This window comes from Hippocampus zosterae, chromosome 2 (assembly GCF_025434085.1).
Source record: "Hippocampus zosterae strain Florida chromosome 2, ASM2543408v3, whole genome shotgun sequence".
Taxonomy (NCBI): domain Eukaryota; kingdom Metazoa; phylum Chordata; class Actinopteri; order Syngnathiformes; family Syngnathidae; genus Hippocampus; species Hippocampus zosterae.
Window position 1 is genome coordinate 41386692 of NC_067452.1, and position 16713 is coordinate 41403404.

The window sequence follows — 16713 nt, forward strand, 5'->3', positions numbered from 1 at the left end:
GGCGTGTGGGGGCAGAGGAGCTCGGAGGGGTCGTTTCCAGATTTGAAAACAAATACGAGGATCTTGAAAAGAGATGCCAGCCATATGCGCTCCCTCTCACGAGTAGCACTCAAGCGGAGGGCGGCGTTCCAAAGCAGCCGCAGGCGACTTCCTCCCACCTCCGCTCGGAAGTCGAGCCAAGTGCACCCGTGAAGACGCAACGACCTACGGAAGCGCTTCAAGCGAGCAATATTCATCCGGCACGGTGGCGGTGGACTTTGGTCGACTCTTTGCAGCCGCAGTCGTCCTCCTCGCCTCGGACTTCTTCTCCAGCGATAACAGGGCAGCGTGCGAGGATCCCTTCGCGACCTTCGTGACCTTCGCACCCGCCTTTCTTCCTTTGAGCTCCGAGCCGCCTGCCTGTCGCGTGCCAGCCGGCCAGCGCTCGACACCTGGTAAAAAGGGAAGGTGTCGACGTTGTTGCCCCCAAGAGAAGCGTTTGGCCAAACTGCAAACGCTCCCATTCAAAGACACAATGGAAATCCCTTTTTTTCCAATGAGTTCTTTTGAAAGGCTTTTGTCTTCCTCGTTGTCTTTTTCTAGCTCCATGGCAACATCCGTGTTCCGTGGCTTTGTCATGAATTGTGATTTGAGACGTCCCAAAATGAGGGGAAGCCTTTCCGCGCTTGCTCTCCTGTTCCTGTTCCTGTTCCTGTTGTCTCGGTCTACTCCACCAGTTTACTGTGACGAATGAAGAGTTGTTCTTTCCGACGCGTTGCGGGTCGTGTGAATCCCAGTAGTCTGTATTCAAGCAACCTTTTTTTTTGGGTGGTGGTGAGGGGGTGTTTTTTTCATGTTGAATTCATAACCGATGTTTTGACTCATTTTGTGCGGCGGCCAGATTCAATAAACGCATTGACTCATTAAGCCTCATCATGAAAAAAAATACAAAATTCGCCCCTGCGGATGGATGGATGAATGCAAGCATTTCTTCAGGAGAGAAAAATACAAACGGAATCACAGCTAATCTTCTTTTTGAAAAACACAAAAATCAGAGTCAAAACGTCTGGCAGGGCCAACCGCTTGGCGTGTCGAAAAACGCCTCGGAAAAACGTCAATGACACAAAGAACATCGAAAATAATCCGCCGGAGATGAAAATCAATTGACGAAATCACAAAATCAATTCTACGGGGGGGTGAATCCACAACAAAGGAAAAAACAACATTTAACAAGACGGTCCAGTCTCCTACAAAGAGAACCGGCCGAGCGATTGAAACGTGCCGAGCGAGGCCCTCCGGAATGTTTGGTTGCATTATTCAAATGCGTCCGCAGAGGGCGCCCTGAGAGCGAATGCTTACTAGCGTAGCGTCATCGCCGCGCGACACGTGTCGAGAACGCTTGGTGGTCAGGCGTTGATGACGTCACGGCCCCTTGAAGGATGGCTCTCGTCAAGGCGATCGCGGAACGAGCGAGCCGTAACCCGATGACGGTTCAACTGGGTACGTTTTTTTTTCAATCGCGCAAGCTGCCGTTCGCTTGCTTAGCCGACGCAAGTGACGCGCCGATGTGTCGTCGCTCGGCGTTTTCCACTTGCGCTCGTGAACCGCCCGCCGTCTTGTTTGTGGCATCCGACACGTTGTGAAGCGGCGCGACGACGACGAGCGGCTGGCTGGACCTTTACACTGTCGTTGTTTCCCCCGTTGAGATGAACGCAAACGCCCCCCCCCAAAAAAAAGAAAAAGCCCCTCTGTACTGTACTTCTTTTGAATTATTGTTACCCGCCAACAGTTTTCAAGCATTTTGACGGCGCTTCAAGATCCCCGGCATTTTATGTTCTGCGCCAACAGGGCACATCAAAAGCAAGAGTAGAATCTCTTCTTTCAGCAGGAAACATAAAAAGTCTCTTTGGGGCTTTTTTTTGGGCATCGTCACGAGAACATGGCCACCAAAGTCACCAGTTTGTGACCAAAAGGCGTTTGACTGTTGAGGTGGAACAAGTTGTTGGCTTCATTGGCAACTCATCGCCGATCAAATGAAGCAACTACTGGTGTGATAAGCGGCAAATTGTTTCGAGACCTTGTTCAAGTCAAACGTCCAAATCCTTGGACATTTCAGGCCCTTAAGTGGTGAATATTCTCCGTTTTCCGTCGTCCTGCATGAACGCAGACCGATTGTGGTCGCGGTGAATTAAAAGAAGGCGTTTGCAAACGGTTTGGAAATCGCAATGGGTCACATTTTGGACCTGCGCCGTTTTCCTTGTTGCAACAGACCCCCCCCTCCAAGTTTCAGGTCACGGAGCCCCGTCCGAGAAGCGCGCGCGGGAGGCAGACAACAATGCACGCAAAGGAGGTTTTTGACACGTTGGGTCCGAATCTTGCGGCACGCTCCCCCCCGCCGTCGATCCCGGCCGGGCGTCCTGCGGAAAAGCCCGAGTTTGTGGAAGTAACTTGCGCTTTCCCGGTTTTTTCCTTTCCTTCAGGTGGCCCGTAGGCCCGGCGGCAGAGATGAGAATCCGGCTGCGGGGTCCCGGCCACGCCGGAAGCCTCCTGGCCGAGCTGGACCGCTGCCGGCGTTCGGGCCGCTACTGCGACGTGTTCCTGCGCGTGGGCCGGCGCACCTTTGCGGCGCACCGCGCCGTGCTGGCCTGCGCCGGCACCTACTTCCGCAACCTGTTCGGCCAGGCCGCGTCCGTGCCCGCCGACGCCGTCTCGCTGGAGTTTGTTTCGCCGGCCAACTTTGAGAAGGTGCTGAGCTTCGTGTACACGGGGGAGATCCTGGCCGATCTCATCGACGTCGGCGTCCTTTGCGAGCTGGCCGAGAGGCTGGGTGTGAGCGAGCTGGCCAGGGCCTGTCACGCCACCTTCCCGGACCTGCCGGGATCGCCGGCGCGCGGCGGCACGGGAGAGCGTCCGGCCGCCTCCTCCGCCGCGTCCCGCTCGTCCGCGTCGGCGGAGGGCGGGGCGGCGGACGGCCTCCCTCCTCCCGGGACCGCGTCGGCGGACGGCCTCCCTCCTGCCGGGACCGCGTCAACGGACTTGAAGATCGAAGACATCCGGTCTCTCGTAGGCTACGGGCAAATTCTGGCAGAGGGCGCGGCACGCCGCCTTTGGAGCGGCGAGGCACCGCCCACGGGCCCCGAGCTCGGAACAGAGAAAGAACTGACGGAGGAGGAGGCGGTTCCGGGCGCCGCGACGCTTTCCCAGAAGACGGGCGACTCTGAGCCATCCGGACGCCCTCCCTTCCCCGAATGGCTGGCGCGGCTCGGCGCGGGGAGCCCCTCGGCGAGCGGCGCCGAAGACTTGACGGCTTCGCGGGGAAACGAGGAGCGGTGGGGGCAACTGGCCGGCGAGATCATCGAACTGAGCGATGACGAGAACTTCAAGGTGGAGGGAGAGGACGAGGACCAGGACGAAGACGAGGACGAGGAGGAAGACGACCTCGTCTGCGCGGAAAACGGCCACGGAAGCCAATCGGGCGGCCAGGTAATATTTGCATCGCTCATTTATCGGGAGCTTGTCTTTCCATCTCGCCGTCTTGTCCGCTGAAAGACAAAAATCTCTGCTCCGCGTCGTTACTGCGGCCAAACTCTTTGTTTTGTTTGGGGAGGAAGTGGATCGGGCAGTTTGGTAAAGCGCCGTTTGGCCGGGGTGCCACTTCACACTCTGGAGCGACTTTCGGATGGGATGAACACCTCGTGTCCTTTTCACGTTGATTCGACAATTGGATTCGACGCATTAGCGTACCGTACGCGTATTCAGCCTGTTCTTGATTTTTATTTGCCTTTCAAGACCGCACGTCTGTTCTCTGTGTTGGATTTGCCCCCAAAATGCGACTTGGAAATGTTATTTGTTTTTTTTATCAGGCATTTTCCGGCTGGCACGACTTGCACTCGGAAGGGACGTACTTTCCGGAAAATAAGGTATTTAAATCCTAACGAAGACATTTCGCTCGCCAAAACGCAAATTTCGTCAATGGCGGCGCGGTCCGCAACGTAAGCCCCAAAATGAGCGCTGCCCGGCCCCCATTGTGATGCTTTTGTTTTCCCGCGCAGGTCCCGGGAGGCGCGCCGGCGCGCGAGGCCTGCGCGGCTCCTCCGTCTGCAGACCCGGCCGCCGAGAGCCGCGTGAGCGAGCCGGGCCGCTGTCATCTTTGCGCCGCCGGGGTCTCCCGCTCGCTCACCCGCGCGGGCGCGCGGCTTTTCTCCTGCGACATGTGCCAGCTGGACTTCTGCAGCCAAAAGAAGCTGCTGCGCCACCAGCGGCGCAGCGGCTCGGCTCGCTACTTGGCTCCGCCCCGCCGAGGCCGCGAGCCGCGCTGTGCCGTGTGCGCGCAAGACCTCGGCAAGGACTTCAAGGTTTCATCCATCCATTTTCCCATCCGCTTTATCCTCATGCGGGGGTGTGGGAGGTTGCGGGGGGGGTGCTGTCATTGGGCAGTAGGCGACCCGGGGACCCTCGCCCCATCGGCCCCCCGTCCTTGTCCACATCATTCGGGTCCCGCGTCCCATCGGCCTTTGAAACCGTCTTTGTCCCAAGACCAACGCGGCAAGCGGCGTCACGTGATTGATGAATTTGTTTTCTGCCCGCAGGCGGTTCGAGAGCACGTCCTGAGTCACGTGTGCACCCGAAGCTTTCGCTGCGGCGTCTGTCGGCTGCCGCAGCGCTCTCTGTGCTCCCTGCTGTGGCACGCCCTCGCCCACCTGCTGCTGCCCGTTTTCAGCTGCCCGCGCTGCGGCCGCTGCTTCGCCGAGCGCCCCCCGCTGGACGCGACCGCGGGCGACCGGGACACCGACGAGGAGCGCGGGGACATCCGAGCGGTCACGGTCGGGGGGGAGAACCTTTCGGGAAGCGAGGAGCCGGACCGCTCGGCGCCGCCCTCCTCCTTCATCCTCCTCGCCGAGTCCTCGGGAGGGGGCGGGGAAGCGGGAGGGGCTCCCGGCCGCTCGGGCAAGCGGAAGGCCCGGCAGCCTCTGGATCCTCCGCCCTGGACTTCCTGGCGGCGGGGGCCGGCGGGTCCCGGAACGAGCGGCGGCGCCGGTTCGGGCCCCGGCCGTCCGGCGAGGGGTTTCCCGGGGCCCGAGCGCGCTGCGGCCGACGGGAGCGCGGGCCGGGACGGGGCCGGCCCTCCGCGCGGCAAGTGGTACCGCTGCGGCTACTGCGGCAAGCGCTTCGCGCACTCGGGGGAGTTCACGTACCACCGGCGCATCCACACGGGCGAGAAGCCGTACCAGTGCAAGGTGTGCCTGCGCTTCTTCCGGGGCCGCTCCACCATCATCTGCCACCTCAAGACGCACGCCGGCGCCCTCATGTACCGCTGCACCGTCTGCGGCCTCTACTGCTCCACGCTCAAGACCATGGCGCTGCACGTGGAGCTCCACGGCGACCGTCTGCCGCCCGACTTTGACATGGAGCACACCTTCATGTACAACGACCACTCCAAAGAAGCGCCGCCTCTCACCGACGCCTGAGCGGGTCGGGGCCCGGCCCGCCCGCTTCTTGATCTCGCAGCGACGCGTCGCGCCTTCGAAGGCTTTGGCGGCAGTCCAAAAGGGGAATTGCTCGCCACCGCCCCAAAGGGATTTTCGTGGCGATTTGGTTTGGGGAACGCCCGCTGGCAGATCCAAAGAAGCATTTTGACTGGTCCTCTTCTCCTGGGATTGGACCACCTACAAAATCTAAAAAGCTTCTGGACACAAAACGGGCAGAATGTGCTGAGGAAACTGGGGATCCCCCCCCCATGAAGAACGTGGATGTGCAGTTCAGGAAAAGGAGCGCCCCTTCTCCCTAAATAACTTGCCTCTGCAGTTCCTCAGGGCACCCGTTTCCCCCACTTTGCTGCGTGATGGTTGGGCGCAAAATCTGAATCGGAATCGTCTTTCTTGGCCAAGTATGTCGATCGCACAAGGAATCTCACGAGACCTCACAAATGGGCTCCCCGAAGAAGGAAAAGGTTGGCGTTGTCTTACCTCATATTTAAGATACTGTGAGCGTTATTTCGGACTTTGTCCACTCCTAGACGAAGCATTTCTGTCTTTGTAAATGTCTTTTTATTGACGAGAAAAGAATAAAAGCACGGAGGAAATTGCGTCGTCATGCATCATCGTATGAAGGCCGACGGCTCGTAATGTGTGAGCCCCCCCCCTCTAAAAAAAAAAAACGGCCATCGCCAACAGGCTGGTGATGACTTGGCACATTTGTGCGACCCCCTGAACCTCATCAAATTGCCGCTGTCCTCTTCCTGCCATTGTACGAAGGCGAGCGCTTCCTCTTGCTTATCGCTCAAACTGTCAAGTCGGGCAAATTCACAACAAGGGGGAGAAAAAAATGGTCAAAACAAAAACTAGATTTGCCGAAATAGTGGAGAGAGCAGCTCAGGTTTCGCTCCAATCTGTCCACTTTGATTGACTCTTTTTGACATTCAAGAAGGAGGAATGAGCCGGCGCTCGTTTATGACTTGCAGAAGGAGAAATTCGGTTGCAGGAGGGCTCGCGGCCAGCTTGGATCGAAGCATCAAGTGATGCGGAAAAACACCTTTGCTTCCCCGTATCAAGTTTAAAAACATTTAGCAAGTTTCATAGTGTCATGTGTCTTGTTTTTTTTTTCATCTAAACCCACAGCTTATCTGCATCCACGTGCTCACCCCCAAATTAAATCTTTTTTTTTTTTAACCTAGCCCCCAATTTTGCCCTGCAAAATGAAAATGTGAAAATGTACGTCAAACAATGAGAAGCCGCGGTCCACTTTTGTGCATTTTAGGTTCATCTGGAAATGTGACTGCTCTTTTTTTTATTTTTGGGGGGTGGTGGGGGGGTTCCTGAGAAATGTGTTTTGCGGTCACAACTGAGCATCCTGTTCGCCCTTCATATCGATATCGTAGCCACGATTTGTCATGCGAGGGGCCTTTGTATGTTTCCGAGTTGCCAAGCGAAGAAGCCATCAGGACCCGACTTCAGAATGGCTGGTGCTGACGTCACTCGGCTTGCGGCGCGGGCCCTCGCCGGCGCCGCCGCCGGCGCCGGCCGTCTCTCCTCCTCCTCCCCGTCCTCCCCGGGGCAGCCGGCTGACCACGGCGTTGACAAAGTGGTCGCGGAAGCTCTCGCTCAGGAAGTTGTAGAGGATGGGATTGGCCACGCAGTGGAAGAGCGACAGGCTCTGCACCACGCTGAAGGAGAAGTAGACAAACTCCACCACGTTGCAGCTGAAGAGGTGGGGCGACAGGTCGCTGATGATCATCAGCATCATGACCAGGTGGTAGGGCAGCCAGCAGGCCAGGAAGACCAGCGAGTAGACGTGCACCAGCCGCACCTGCCGCCGGCCCCGCGCGTCGGGGGCCCGGCGCGCGGCCCGGGCGATCAGCGCGTTGCAGGCCACGATGACGCAGGCGGGCCCCAGGAACTGGAAGATCAGACACAGGAAGGCCACCGAGGCGAACCACTCGGCGTGGCTGCCCTCGGGCACCATGTAGCAGCCCGGCTCGTTCCACTCCAGCAGGTCCACGTGCACGTTCTCCAGCAGCGCCAGCAGCAGGGAGAGGAGCCAGAGGCCCCCGCACAGGGCCCAGCGCCGCCGCCCCGCCGCCGGGAACAGGGCCGGCCCCGACGGCCGGCTCAGCGCCAGGTAGCGCTCCAGCGTCATGGCGGCCAGGAAGAAGGAGCTGCTGTAGAAGTTGACGCCGTAGACCAGCGTGGTCAGCTTGCACAGGAAGCGGCCCCACAGCCACACGCGCTCCACCGTCACCTCCATCATGAAGAAGGGCAGCACGGCCACCACCATGCTGTCCGACAGGCTGACGTTGAGCACGCAGAAGAGGACGCCGCCGGCCGAGCGCCGCCGCCGCCAGTTCACCCACAGCACCAGCGCGTTCCCCAGCAGGCCCGCCACGAACGCAAACAGGTAGAGCAGGAACAGGCAGATGCGCCGGTACTCGGCGTCCAGCTCCAGCGTGCACTCGTACACGAACCACGGCGAGCCGTTGGCCGCCGCCTGCGAGCCGTTGCGCTCGGCGGCGCTCATCTCCGACGCCGCTGGAAACCACAGACGCAGGCTTGGCGTTTTGCGTGCGCTCGTCAAGCGAACGGCGGCGCCTGCTGGAGCTCGCGTGCACCGTCCGCGTTTTTGGATGGAACCTTTACTCTTAATCCCGAACCGTTTGCTTTCAAATTTTTCATCAAAACGTGTCAATAATAAATCAAAGTGAGCACCTGATATGGAAACTCCAGCCGGGAAGGTGGAAAGGCGGATGACTGCTGGGCGCGCCCGCACGTACCCGCTCGGATGCTGAAGTGTCGCAGCCGATGCCGATGTCGACGGATGTGTGAGCTGCGCGCCGGCCTCTGCCGCTTTCTCCCCCACAGAGTCAACAGGACATCCTGTGGGAGTTGCAAAGTGGGGGCTTCACCTTCAAAATCATCCCGATCAGCACTTTTTCACACGGGGCGCTCTCGACCGGAGCGCGGTGCTCCCCGATGTTGATTGCGCAACATTTCGCATCACATGACCACCCCAAAAAGTGGGCACTCGGCGCCGTCCTGGAAATTGTCAGCGATTTGCAACCCGACCCTTGGGCTCGTCGCTCCCGCGGGCGACGAGAGACTTGGCGCAGTCAGCGCCTTCTGTCCTCTCCGCTTGGACAGGAAGGAAGCGGTCAGCACAAGTCCTTCTTCCTACACAAAGCGGGCAAACAACAGTGCCTGACCTCCACGTGGCCATCGTCATGGCCCTCTCCGAGCACGTGACTCGCGCCTCCGGCGCAAAAATGTTCACGCCATGGACCTTTCGGCTGAAATTCCAAAATGCAGGAGCACCTTTACGGCTTCTCGAAACGTCCCAAAGCAAATCTTTTCAACGGGAGTGCATTCGCACCATGCATCGATATACTGTACTACGGATGAACAAAAGCATCTTTGGAACGAATCGACAACGGTTTTCCCATTTGCTGTCATCTGAATTCTTCTTATCCTTCTTGAACAGCGGCGGTTTCTTTCAAATCCTCTTGAAATGAAGCTGGGTTGAGTTGAGATTTTTCAGGCCAATCTGGTGATGTTCCAACGGCGAGCTTCCACGCGCGCTCGGGAATCGGCGCGCGAGGTCGTCCTTCGCACACTCCCGAGCGGCAGGGGGCGCCCTGCCCTCTCGACGGCCAGCGAGGCATTCCGCAATTTCCGCCGCCGAAAGGAAAAGTCGACAGACGACGGAAAAGGCTTCGACTCGATCGGCGGCCGATGGAGCGCGAGTTGTTTTGAAGCCGCTTCGAGAGCGTCCGCGGACGTCGACGACCCGAGCTTTCCTCGCCCTTTGCCCTTCGCCCCTCGCCGATGGCTTCGCTGGGCAACTCGGCGGCCGCTTCGTCGAGCGGCGGCAGCAGCCCCATGGTGGTGCTGGCGCCCAAGACCAAGACGAAAAAGAAGCACTTCGTCCAGCAGAAGGTCAAAGTGTTTCGGGCCAGCGACCCCGTCCTCAGCGTCTTCATGTGGGGCGTCAATCACTCGGTGGGTCGGAAGCTAGCGAGCTAACGCCGCGCTGCTAGGCACCCTTAGCTTGGACGTTAGCCGGCGCCCCCAACGCACGCGCGCGGAAAACGCGCCTTCGTACGACGCGGCCTTCGAGATTGAAACCAGACGTGACTTTTATTGGGGCCGAAGCATATTTGACACCAGAGGACGCCGCACCACGCAAACCCTTCACACGCGCACAGACTGAGTAGCTGCTATCTCAGCGTTTGGGATAATGCTGCGACTCGCGGTTATATCAACATTTCAAGAACAACGGATTAGTGGCTTGGTTATGTTTTCAGTTCATGAATCGGGTTAAAAAAAGGCAGTGGTTGTTGTGTCGCGAATGGCAACTCGCCCGCTGGCCTTCTCTTGCCGTGAACGCCGCCATTGGTCAAGTGCACGGAAAGAGGAATTGTGGGCCTGACGTCACGCGGCTCTTTTCTCGTGCGGACTGGAGCCTGCGTTACTTTCCTTCACTTGAGCGCAATGCCAAGGCTGCCCTGTTAACAGCCCCCCCTCTCCCCCTATTCCAGCTGGGGCCCCGAGGCCAATGTCAGTCCAGTCACGTTGTGTTTCCTCATCAGAATCCCACACTGAATTTGACAAAAACAAGTGTGCGTGCGCGTTTGTGTGTGTGTGTTTTAATTTTTGGGGGGGATACATTTTGCCTCGTTTTGTTTGTTGGCCACCAGAACGTGCAACCCCTAAAATAGACGAATATATATCAATACAATGAAATGAAAAGTTACAAAGTGGCATTTGAACTCACGACGCGAAGGAATGAAGCCGCAGTACGCCGCCAGCTGGCACACTTGAACTGGTAGAGAATTTGTCCTCGCAGTTATTGGGTTATTAGGGCGCCGGGCGCGGCAAACTCTCCGATGCATTTTCAAAATGTCCATCCCCTTTTCAAAAAACGGAGCCGTTTTCAAATTGACAGTCCAAGGCCGTAGATGAGCAATACGATGTGGATTGTTTCTCCGACCGAAGAGGGCTTTCTATTTATATGCCTTTGTATTTCTAGAGCACGGTAATGGCACTGATTTCCTAACAGAGCCTGTGGGCTTTTTCTCCAGATTAATGATCTGAACCAGGTTCCCGTGCCCGTCATGTTGCTGCCCGACGACTTCAAGGCCAACACCAAGATCAAAGTGACCAACCACCTCTTCAACAAGTAAGAGCGACGCGCTCGACGGAGGCCGCTCCGCTGACGGTTCAGTGACATGGGCCTGCTTCCCTCTCTTGGCGCAGAGAAAATCTTCCCGGCCATTTTAAATTCAAGGAGTACTGCCCTCAAGTCTTTCGAAATCTAAGGGAGCGCTTTGGTATCGAAGATCTGGACTATCAGGTAGGTGACCCATCACAGTTGGCGTCCGCTCCGCCGAGCCGCCAACGTCATCTCCCAAAAACGTTTGGACGCGGGAGGCTGGACCGTCGGAGCGGCCGCGGAAACGTACCCGTGGATTTGCGGGCGTGCCGAAAGCCCACCGGCTGTCTTTTTCCCCCGACTTCCCAGGTGTCTTTGACCCGCAGCCCCCCGACGAGGAGCGTCAACGACCAGGGGGAGGGGCTGCTCCTCAACTCGTACGACCGCACGCTCATCGTCAAGCAAATCTCCGGCGAGGACGTGGCCGACATGCACAACATCCTTTCCGAGTATCACCAGGTGAGTTGGAACCAGAGCGGCTCCCATCTGCCGCCGGCGCGTTGGCTCGTGACGTCCACCGCGGCTCTCGTGAATGAAAGAAAAAAAAAAGGGCCCGATGGAGGCGACGCCGTAAATATTTTTAAGGCGTGGCGGATAAACGCTCCACAATAATCTGGTCGGAGCTGCACGAACGCTGCGGCGTTTTCGAGAGCTCGTAATAAACGCGAGGAGCGTCCGATCTGTTGAACGCCTTGAAAATACGAGACAAGCGAGCATCCCTCCGCTCTTTGCCGTCCGTCCCGGCGTCCCGCTTGCGGCCGTGAAATTCAAAGTTGACGGCCATTTGCTCAAAGCGGTTTGTCGGTTTGGTGGCGTATTCAATGAGATGGAGCTCCAATGGCATTTGCGCGTCATTGAATTGGGGTTTTATTTCCACGTTGGGGAAAGGAATTGGTGGATTTCGGCTCCGCTGCGAGAATGATCGGGCGTCAACGGGCCTGTCTGAAAGGCGGGAGGGAGGGGGGTCTTTGGCATATTTTGGCCCAATTAAAACAACAAGAAAGCCGCAAAATGAGCCCCTTTTGAGAGGGCCGGTCTTTTGCCCCTCGCTGTTGACTGAAGACGGTTCACCTGATTTGTGACGGTGGCGAGCCCGAGGCCGTCACCTCATTTTCAGTCAGTATTTGCCCCTAAAAACAGGTGGGGTGGGGTGGGGGGTGGGGTTCTGCCCAAATCACATCCGACCAACGCAATGTTCATCCGAATGCCGCCCGTGTTGGCACAAGTAGCAAATGTTGACTTGATTTGTCATCCGATCTCTAAATCCCAAATGTGTCAACGGAAAGGGGACATGAATCTTGCGAGCGCCTCCGATTTGGGTTAAGGCCGCAAAATCCGCAGCCGCTGCAAAAGTCCCCGGGGAGGAAGTTCGCGTGTGGCGGTCGAAGGCGGCGGCGCGCGCGTCCTACTTTCGCTTTGACGTCACAAAAGCGTGAGCACTTGACGCGACCGCTCGCTGCCAAAGTCCGTCGGAGAAAGCTCGGCGTCCGAGATGACGCTGCAGGACTCTTTGGTTCCTGAGTGGGAAGAGGGATGTGAATCTCAGCACTGAGGACCATTCACATCTCCATGCACGACCAGCCATGCGATACTTAAACGACACATGGAATTTTCAGGCGACGCCATGCGATACGTTTCACCGTCTTCACGATGTGATACGACGCGATACACATTTAGTTCAAATCAATGCCATCCGATACGATTTAATGCAATTTGTTGTGATATTGTGCAATTAAACATGATGCAAATACGCAAAGAAAAAAAAAAGATGGAATTCGGTATGGTATTGCAAAAAGTAGACCACTTTATTCCTTATCAACAGTAGAACTTATTTTGGGTTTTGTCTAAAGAAAATGGAACCAATTTGGCACCTGAGACTGTCGAAAGCCCGTGGCAAAACGGATGGACGGGGGCGGCGGCTTGACTTGGCTTGACTTTGCCGTTTTTCTTTGCGGGACGTCATATTCAATTCGCCAGCCAGGCGGCCGTTTCGTGTCTGTCGTTTCTGAGCGTCATGTCCTTTTTTTCCCCCTCAAATGCAGTCCCGCAAATGGCCTCTCGTTAGCTCACCGAACTAGAATGTTCTCACTGGGGGGGAGCACATCTGATCAGGACAATAACCAGATGACCGTGCATGTCTTGTATTTCAGCCCCCCCCCCCAACCCCTTGTGTTGTGAATGTACTTGGGCACACTTTTTGGGATAGTTGGAAAATGGAGGCGCGCTTGACTTGTTGGACTTTGTTGCCGGTGGTTCCACGGCCCACTTGACTGGGGATGACAAAATGCAAGCTCTTTTTTTTGTTTTGTCCCTCCCGTTTGCCACCAAATAAACTTTGGGGGGGGGGGGGTTGTGTCTGGCTCGCGTTATCTTTCAACGTCGCGGGCAGCCAGCGAGCTCACCGGCCGGGCTGGCAGAGGCCGGCCCGTTTGCTTCTCTCGCTCGGCCCTTTTGCAGGCGTCTACTTTGGAAGCCCGCCGCAAGCGAGTGTTGGAAAAATGGCTCCCACGGTTGACCCCGAGGATGTCGACGAGCGCACCTCACGTCTTTTCTTTGTTGGCCGCAGCACATCGTCAAGTGTCACGGGAGCACCCTGCTGCCTCAGTTCCTGGGAATGTACCGGGTTACCGTGGACAGCGAAGAGACCTACCTGATCGTCATGAGGAACATGTTCAGCCACCGAATCGTGGTGCACAGGAAGTACGACCTCAAGGTGAGGCCAAACGCCGCTTTCCGCTCGCGCCGCCGTCTCCTAACTCATCTCTGCCCGCGGCCGAGAGAAAAAGGCAACGGAACGTCTTCGGCTGCGACTTGGAGTGAACTCGGATTTGGGATCAATTTCCGCTGGTAGATGCTTTTACAGGACCCCCACACCCCCACGCCATATTTTTTTGACGGGCACTTGGTGACGCAGAAAAAAGACGTTTTCTTGCATCTTCTGAGATTGGCATCCAGCGATCCTTCTGGCTGAGCTGCGCTTTGTCTTTGGAATCGTGTCTGAAATGGATGGCGACGGACACTTTGTACGCACGCGTTCAGTATTTAGGGGCAGAAAACACAAAATCTTCACGCGACTCAACTCATCGCGATCGAAGGTCAAAGCGGCGCCCGGACTGACAAACGAGGAGGCGCGGGTCAATCGGACAAAATATCCGTCCCAAATACTCCCCAGATGGCAAGGCGTTAGGTTTATTATTATTATTTTTTGGAATGCTCATGTGCGAAATCTGCTGCGGAGGTTTTTGTGGCGTTCGGTATGAAAGGTGTGAGAACGACGCGGCTATTCAGTGTGGTTCTCTCCGCAGGGCTCTCTGGTGGATCGGGAAGCAAGCGACAAAGAACGAGTAAAAAGCCGGCTCCGCTTTTCTCCAGCACGTCATTTCCCGCGGTCACAAACGCGCGTCCCAATGACGGAATCCTTTGCCCGCCGCGCAGGGGAAGGAGCTTCCCACCTTCAAAGACGTGGACTTCAGGAACAACATGCAGAAGGTCTACGTCACCGAGGAGCAGAAGGAGAAGTTCATGGAGAAACTCAATCGAGATGTGGAGGTGAGACGGCCGGCGCGAACGGGGGCGCCTCGCCGCGACTGCGCCCACGCCCATCCGCCCCATCCGCCCCATCCGCCCCATCGGTGGGGGAAAAGAATCTCCAGCCGTTGCCGTGTCACTTTCCCCGCTTCCCCAAAAGTCGCTTTCGCTCGACCGAGATGACGACTGTTCCACAGCGCGTCCAGGCCACTTGAAATTTGGCTGCGACTTTGTCCGTCGGGCGAGAATACGACCCCTTTTGGGGCTCGGGCCTTCTTTAGGTCTCCACGGGTGTGCACGTGATCTTTTTTGCCCCCCTCCGCCCTCTTTTTTGCTATCGCGAGCAGGCGCACCAAACGGCCCGGTCGACTTTTCTGTCGGTGGCGCGAGGCCTACTTTTTGCTCTCCTGCAATTTTCAGCCCGTCCTACAATGAACAAATTAGCTTTGACACGTGACGGGATGCTAAGTTGAAGGCAAACGAAGCGCGACTCCATATGAGAGGCGCTTCATGGCCGACGAGAGCGGGAATAAGATAAGATCTCCTTTATTTGTCCCACACTGGGGACATTTACAGCCTCCAGCAGCAAGAATGTGGGTAGAAAGAAGAACAAACAAACACACCGTGCTATTTACAATTGATTTTCACATTGAATGAGGAGGTTGGGGGAAGTGGTCGCCGCGCAGCCTTGCAAAGTGCGGCGCAAAGCCGAGTCTCGGCGTCGGGCCGCCGGCAAAAAGCATGCGAAGGAACGTCGGCCTTTGCGCTTCCGACTTGACGTTTCGCGAAGCGCCTCGTCGGGCCTTCTTGTCGCATCGCAGTCGTCGCCACTTTGTCACAGGGGGGCCGAGGCGGCGAAGGGTCGGCCCCGAGCGGCGTCCGAAGGTTGACGAGACTCGCGGCCGTTTCCTCCTCAGTTTCTGGTGAAGCTGAAGATCATGGACTACAGCCTGCTGCTGGGCATCCACGACGTGGGCCGCGCCGAGAGGGAGGAAGAGGAAGGCGAAGAGGTTTCCAACGAGGAAGACGCCGAGGCGGAGAACGGCCTGGCCGCCGGCCCGCTCGCCGGGTCCTACGGCACGTCTCCGGAGGGCATCGCCGGCTACATGTCGTGCTGCAAACCTCTGGGACCCGGCGAGTTTGACCCCTACGTGGACGTCTACGCCGTGGCCAGCTGCTCCGGTGACTTGGCCGCTTTCCGGCCGCATTTGGCCCAGATCTTGCTTGTTGCTTTTGGCCCGCACCCGATGTGACCAAGGGCGCGTTTTTTGGGGGTTGCAGGCGCCCCCCAGAGGGAGGTCTACTTCATGGGCCTGATTGATGTCCTGACTCAATACGACACCAAGAAGAAAGCGGCTCACGCGGCCAAGACCGTCAAGCACGGGGTAAGTATGAAGGACGGCCGGAAAGAAAGAGAGAAGGAAAAGGACATTTGCTTCCTTTGCGCATTCTGACCCGCACGTTTGCTCTTGTGCCGCAGGCGGGCGCCGAAATCTCCACCGTACACCCCGAGCAGTACGCCAAACGATTCCGGGACTTCATCGCCAACATTTTTGCCTAAACTAAACGCCGTACCATCGACCAAAGCCAGCGTGCACGGGCCATCGTTTGAATGCGTGGAGAAAGGCTTCTTGCGTTGTGTCCGGACGCTTTGGCGGGCTTCGTATCGGTTTATTTATGTAGAAGATTCGCTCTCGCTATCCCGCCGATGGGAAGAAACGTCCCGCCGGTGTCTTCCTCGTACATTAAAAGACGAGTTGATGTTTGAAAAAAGAACGGCCTCTTCGACGGCGGCCCTTCCGCTCATTTCCACACGGGGGCGCTGTTACGCCCCGTCGTCGCGCTTCGACCGGTCATTGAAACACCCGCTCGAAGCGGGCTGCGGTGCGTCGCCTTTGGGGGGGGGGGGGGGGGGCACAAGAATACGAATGACGTCACCATTGACTTTGTTTGCGGGCACGCCGACGCCCAGTTGCCAAAGTCGGGTCTTCGCATTTGTCTTTCGGAATCAAACCATTTAGGAGCAGTTTTGGGGGCCGCGTGGCCCACTTGAAAGTCGCGCTCATATTCTGATCTGAATCTCAGTGTGGGGGGGGGGGGGGAATCTGCGATGTGAGCAATGCCCCAAAGGTGTGCCACGTCCACAGTCACGCATGCAGAATTTGCAATTGACTGCGAGAAAAATGCAAGAAATGAATTTTTTGGACAACGCGACTTGTTCCTCAAGGAATATTTGACGTAGCAATTGAATAGATGCGATTTCAATTCAAAGCATATTGTGGTGGTCGATTTTTTTTTTTTGCTGCCGGTGTGACGTGTGGAGGAAACTGCCGAGGTCCCCGTGAGCCGTCGGTTTCTCTCGCAAAGTGGCGCGCTATGTTCAATTCCGCGGTTAACCGAACGCGACGTTCCAAAAACCCGGCGTGGAAGTGGACAGAAGTCGCTGTGCTCTGTGTCAGGCCTCATCCGTTGCACGCCTTGTATTTTTGCAAATCGCCATTTTGA

At 57.1% G+C, this 16713-nt stretch overlaps 3 protein-coding genes across 4 annotated transcripts; 2 read left to right on the forward strand and 1 right to left on the reverse strand.

Moving 5' to 3' along the window:
* Positions 1–1343: 1343 nt before the first annotated feature.
* Positions 1344–6061, forward strand: LOC127593265 (zinc finger and BTB domain-containing protein 39-like). The gene is made up of 5 exons (XM_052054582.1): positions 1344–1479; positions 2460–3462; positions 3843–3899; positions 4032–4334; positions 4569–6061. Exons 2-5 carry the CDS (start codon positions 2485–2487, stop codon positions 5445–5447), a joined length of 2217 nt encoding a protein of 738 aa, XP_051910542.1. The 5' UTR covers positions 1344–1479; positions 2460–2484; the 3' UTR covers positions 5448–6061.
* Positions 6062–6790: 729 nt separating this feature from the next.
* On the reverse strand, positions 6791–8012 carry LOC127593751 (G-protein coupled receptor 182-like). Its single transcript, XM_052055404.1, has one exon. The coding sequence runs from the start codon at positions 7990–7992 to the stop codon at positions 6916–6918; it is 1077 nt and encodes a 358-aa protein (XP_051911364.1). The 5' UTR covers positions 7993–8012; the 3' UTR covers positions 6791–6915.
* A 1115-nt stretch (positions 8013–9127) lies between these two features.
* On the forward strand, positions 9128–15984 carry LOC127593673 (phosphatidylinositol 5-phosphate 4-kinase type-2 gamma). 2 transcript variants are annotated; one of them, XM_052055263.1, is made up of 10 exons: positions 9128–9467; positions 10550–10647; positions 10725–10821; positions 10990–11139; positions 13247–13393; positions 13986–14024; positions 14116–14229; positions 15126–15390; positions 15490–15593; positions 15689–15984. In XM_052055263.1, the coding sequence occupies exons 1-10, from the start codon at positions 9294–9296 to the stop codon at positions 15767–15769; spliced, it is 1269 nt and encodes a 422-aa protein (XP_051911223.1). In that variant the 5' UTR covers positions 9128–9293; the 3' UTR covers positions 15770–15984. The 2 variants fall into 2 exon arrangements, with proteins under 2 accessions (XP_051911223.1, XP_051911232.1); XM_052055272.1 differs by lacking the exon at positions 13986–14024.
* The last annotated feature ends 729 nt before the right edge of the window (positions 15985–16713 follow it).

Bases quoted from the DNA above. Each gene is read 5' to 3' on its own strand.
- LOC127593265 (XM_052054582.1), top strand. From the start codon at position 2,485: ATGAGAATCCGGCTGCGGGGTCCCGGCCACGCCGGAAGCCTCCTGGCC. The intron at 3,463-3,842 runs GTAATATTTGCA...TTTTTTTATCAG, and splicing joins GAAGCCAATCGGGCGGCCAG to GCATTTTCCGGCTGGCACGA. The intron at 4,335-4,568 runs GTTTCATCCATC...TTCTGCCCGCAG, and splicing joins ACCTCGGCAAGGACTTCAAG to GCGGTTCGAGAGCACGTCCT.
- LOC127593751 (XM_052055404.1), bottom strand. From the start codon at position 7,992: ATGAGCGCCGCCGAGCGCAACGGCTCGCAGGCGGCGGCCAACGGCTCG.
- LOC127593673 (XM_052055263.1), top strand. From the start codon at position 9,294: ATGGCTTCGCTGGGCAACTCGGCGGCCGCTTCGTCGAGCGGCGGCAGC. The intron at 14,230-15,125 runs GTGAGACGGCCG...TTTCCTCCTCAG, and splicing joins AACTCAATCGAGATGTGGAG to TTTCTGGTGAAGCTGAAGAT. The intron at 15,391-15,489 runs GTGACTTGGCCG...TGGGGGTTGCAG, and splicing joins CGCCGTGGCCAGCTGCTCCG to GCGCCCCCCAGAGGGAGGTC.